This window comes from Gossypium hirsutum, chromosome A07, assembly GCF_007990345.1.
Source record: "Gossypium hirsutum isolate 1008001.06 chromosome A07, Gossypium_hirsutum_v2.1, whole genome shotgun sequence".
Classification (NCBI taxonomy): domain Eukaryota; kingdom Viridiplantae; phylum Streptophyta; class Magnoliopsida; order Malvales; family Malvaceae; genus Gossypium; species Gossypium hirsutum.
Genome location: NC_053430.1, coordinates 79,284,393 through 79,287,361, shown reverse-complemented (window position 1 = coordinate 79,287,361; position 2,969 = coordinate 79,284,393). Strand labels below are relative to the sequence as shown.

General features: G+C 37.2%; 1 protein-coding gene across 1 annotated transcript; it reads right to left on the bottom strand.

The window, feature by feature from the left end:
* Positions 1-510: 510 nt before the first annotated feature.
* On the bottom strand, positions 511-2,263 carry LOC107955286 (UDP-N-acetylenolpyruvoylglucosamine reductase). Its single transcript, XM_041116917.1, has 4 exons — positions 1,923-2,263; positions 1,520-1,793; positions 1,016-1,215; positions 511-942 (listed from the first exon to the last, which is right to left on the bottom strand). Exons 1-4 carry the CDS (start codon positions 2,207-2,209, stop codon positions 636-638), a joined length of 1,068 nt encoding a protein of 355 aa, XP_040972851.1. The 5' UTR covers positions 2,210-2,263; the 3' UTR covers positions 511-635.
* Between the last annotated feature and the right edge of the window lie 706 nt (positions 2,264-2,969).

Genomic DNA, 2,969 nt, shown 5'->3' with positions numbered 1-2,969 from the left:
CCATTAATTGGATAAGGGGGAAAGATCCTTTGCAAGTCCCTCTCATTCATGCCTTATTTTGGGTATAAGCGCATAATTTGCCAATGGATTTCATGTTCGAAAGAATGGCACGGTAGATTGGAAACTTTATTGGCCAATTTCTGGAGTATGATGTTGCGTTAATAACATGGGGAGTAAGGAAGTTTATGTGTATTAGGGTTAAATTAGATGTCCCAATTCCGTTGAAAAGAAAGAAGCGTGTAGTCTTTTAGCATAATAGATCCACAGATGCACAGTTCCAATATGAGAAGATCACTTTGTTCTATTTTTTATGCTGGGGAAGGATTCTGTCCTATTAGATTAACGCTGGGAGCACAGGAGGTGGTGTTTGGTTGGGATAGCTCGTTGAGGGCTTCACCACAGAGGGTGGCGCCAGTTGCTAGTTGCTGGCTGAGGGAAGATCCAGGGGATGGAGTTGGATAGAGGACAAGAGGGGAGGAATTTTGGGGATATCCAAACTGCTCAATCTTATAACAGTGAACAGGCGTTGTTTTTATTAATGATAATTTGATAACAATATTATTGAATATACCAATTTGTTTAGAGCTACTGAAGTCTCTGTTTCTCCAGGTTTATGAAAGCAAATACATGAATGGTTACCTTTCCCATTTGGCATAATTCCAGTAGGGGTGAAAGTAGAGTACTTCCTCCTCAAGTTCAACTCCAAACTTGCTGTGAACCTTATCCTTCACCAAAGCAATGAGATTGAGCATGTCTTGAGAAGTGGAGGCACCATTATTTACTAAGAAATTGGCATGGATATTGGAAACCATTGCTCCTCCTATGCTACACCCTTTCAATCCAGCTTTATCAATCAACTCAGCTGCTGAAACACCCAAATTCACCGGATTTCGAAACACCGACCCAGCGCTGCGTTCATTTACTGGTTGAGTTGCTCTTCTCCTGTGAATAACAAGTGTTTATCAGTAAGCAAACCTTTTTCATACACAGGTTTTGACTTTAAAAGATAGGCAACCTCTTCAAAAGCTCTTGCTGCCTTTTCTTAGCTGACCCTGAGTGCTCTAACCGGAACGTAACGGCCACGATTGCTGCCAAGTTGTCCATGTCTTGAAACGATGATGATCGGTAGCCGAAAGTGAGATCAATTCTGTTCAGTGTCCGAAAATTTCCTTCAGTTGTAACAATGTCTATGCTTTCAATAACATTGGCAGTCTCCTTCAAAAACAAATGATCCTTTTTAGCTTCTTCAACCAGGAAAAGTAACAAAAATCCATTAATGGTTAGGGTTTAATCTCAAGTTAAGTTGAAGTCTGAACTCGAGTTCCATTCAAAATTCGAAACTCAAAATCCAAATCGAGTATGATGAACTATTTCAAACTTATTTATCAAATAACTTTTCTCTACCTTCAACTTCAAACTCCATTATTTTTGCTCGAGCTTCGAATTCCAAATTAGAATACTCAAATTCTAGAGCTCGACAATGACCGAACCAAATTGGAGTTAAGAATTAGAGACATACCTGACCATTTGCTCCAGCATTCATGTAAGTTGCACCTCCTACAGTCCCAGGAATGCCTGCTGCAAACTCAAGACCTGTAAATCCTTCATTACAACTCAGACTTCCCAAGTGATTAAATCGAAAACCACTACCAGCCCTATAAACTCCAGGTTCCATCCTCTCTAAGAAGTCAATCTGATTTAGAATCACACAACCATCAAAACCCAGATCATCAAACAGACAATTTGAGCCTTTGCCAATCACAACGCATGGAATGGAAAACTCACGACAATATCTGCATTCCGTATCAGTAGAAATCTAAAATGTTGGTCATTGAATCAAAGAGCTTTCAGCCTTGTCAAAAGAATCAATTTCAAATAAATTACCATTTCTACTTAATTAAGATAAGGTTGAAGAATGAAACCTGATGGCAGAAAGCAGATGGGTTTGGTGAAAGACTTGAACAAAGTAATTGCAAGGGCCACCAATGCCCCAAGTGCTAAGATCCTTCAAGAGTTTCTTGCCTCTGACGAATTTCAAGGCATTCCAATTCTGGGTTTGCTCTTTGTTACTGGAAAAAATGGGGGTTGAGTTTCTAGGAGATTGAACAACAGGGAAGGCCATGGACGCCATTTTAGTGAAGGTTGGAGGAGTTGGGAGCATGAGTGAGGGATTTTGTGGGGAAGTTGAGAACGGGAAATTTATTTCCATCAGGCTCTTGATGGGCTTTCACTGTCAAAGATTTAAACACTTCCGTTTAATGCGTTCTTACGGTAAAAAATTCTTTCACTCCATCTCAATTTTGGGAAATAGTAACTGAGGGTTAATTTTATATAATAATTACATATTTTATCAATTTAATTTTAATCCTAAAAATTTAATAAATTTAACATTTAATATATAAAAATCAATAAAAAATACAATTTAATCTTCAACACCCATCGCAATTCTTCCTCTTCTCTTTGAATTCTTTCATCGTACTTTTGAATTCTAAAGCTTTAAAGACTTTCACAAATACTGTTTCTTTTTTCTTCTTAATATCTAAAAATCGTAAAGATTTAAGGAAGCTTCTTTAGATTCACTTTAAGACGGTAATGTATTCCATCGACATCCAACCTCTTTTATAATTAGTCGTTGATTATTTTTATTATTTTCCTCCATCGACTATATTTTTCTTCTAATATTTAGTTCCAATAAACATAATTAATCTGTTTCCATTCCCATATTAATTGCCTTTACTTTTCCTTTTTCTTCCCCTTCTTGAGGTTAAGAAATCCCATAAAAGTAATTTTTTTTAATCAATTGAGGTGTTTATCTGGGTTTGGCTTAGTTGCCCATCTCAACAAAGCAAAAGATTTGAGAAATTGGGTTTTGAATTCTACATTGGATGGGTTTTGAGAAATTGAGGTTCCTCCGTTAGACAGGTTCAACGCCATTTACATATGTAAAAGAAGAGCATTCAATATGGGAA

Excerpts from the sequence above, each read along its gene's own strand:
- LOC107955286 (XM_041116917.1), bottom strand. The coding sequence starts at position 2,209 with ATGGAAATAAATTTCCCGTTCTCAACTTCCCCACAAAATCCCTCACTC. Across the intron at positions 1,216-1,519 it reads ATGCTGGAGCAAATGGTCAG|GAGACTGCCAATGTTATTGA; the intron begins GTATGTCTCTAA and ends TTGTTTTTGAAG. Across the intron at positions 943-1,015 it reads CAGCAAGAGCTTTTGAAGAG|GAGAAGAGCAACTCAACCAG; the intron begins GTTGCCTATCTT and ends TGTTATTCACAG.